This window comes from Gekko japonicus, unplaced genomic scaffold (genome assembly GCF_001447785.1).
Source record: "Gekko japonicus isolate JY-2015 unplaced genomic scaffold, Gekko_japonicus_V1.1 scaffold1082, whole genome shotgun sequence".
Taxonomy (NCBI): domain Eukaryota; kingdom Metazoa; phylum Chordata; class Lepidosauria; order Squamata; family Gekkonidae; genus Gekko; species Gekko japonicus.
The window spans coordinates 143704-144395 of record NW_015173155.1 but is presented as its reverse complement, the minus strand read 5'-3'; the positions used below and the strand labels follow the sequence as shown (position 1 = coordinate 144395).

At 71.2% G+C, this 692-nt stretch overlaps 1 protein-coding gene across 1 annotated transcript in view; it reads left to right on the top strand.

The window, feature by feature from the left end:
* Positions 1–692, top strand: part of KDM6B (lysine (K)-specific demethylase 6B) — a 41213-nt gene that overhangs the window by 7126 nt on the left and 33395 nt on the right. Inside the window, exons 7-8 of the mRNA XM_015422402.1 lie at positions 3–248; positions 507–689. Of these exons, the coding sequence (XP_015277888.1) occupies positions 3–248; positions 507–689 (429 nt within the window). The remainder of the gene's footprint in view (positions 1–2; positions 249–506; positions 690–692) is intronic.

Here is a 692-nt window from a genome sequence, read left to right as displayed (position 1 = left end):
GCCTGCCGGCCATGGCCCCCAGCCCCCGCACACCGCCAGCACACCGACCCCCCCTCGAGAGCCATGGCTGCCTGGCCCGGCCCAACGGAAGTGACCTTAGAGACAGCCGAGTCCCCCGGGCACGTCCAGACTCCAGCGCTACACCAGCACCCGTCGCCTGCGTGCCTTACGCCCCACGCCCGGTCCCAGGAGGGCCTCCCGTCACCAGCAAGACCACCCCGCGGGGGCAGCCGAACCCTGACAGCCTTGTGAGTGAGGGAGCGGGCTCCTGGGAGGGGGTTGGGCCGGGGCGTGGTCTGGTTTCCTGGGGGGGGGGTGGCAGCGGCGTTGGAGAATTCTCTCGCAATGAGGGTCAGGGGTCCCTGGGTCCGGCACAGGGCCCGGAACAGCCGCGGGCAGGAAGGGGGCACCAGACAGGGGCCGGGCTGAGGGTGGGGCCTGGGGGGGCTAAGCCGTTCTCTGTTCTCCCCCTTGGGATTGAAAGTTGCTTCTGCTGGTCTCCGCAGGGGTCTGACCATTACCAAACGCCGCCGGCATTACAGCAATCCAGCCCTGCCCAGGAGAGCAACGGCCGCAAGCCGCACCCACCACCGCCGCGTCCGGCGCCTTGCCTTGCTTCTCGCATGCCGCCCCCCCCAGCCATCCCGAGGGGGGCCCCACCAACGGTGGCTCCGCCGCCCCCTGCCCCGGTG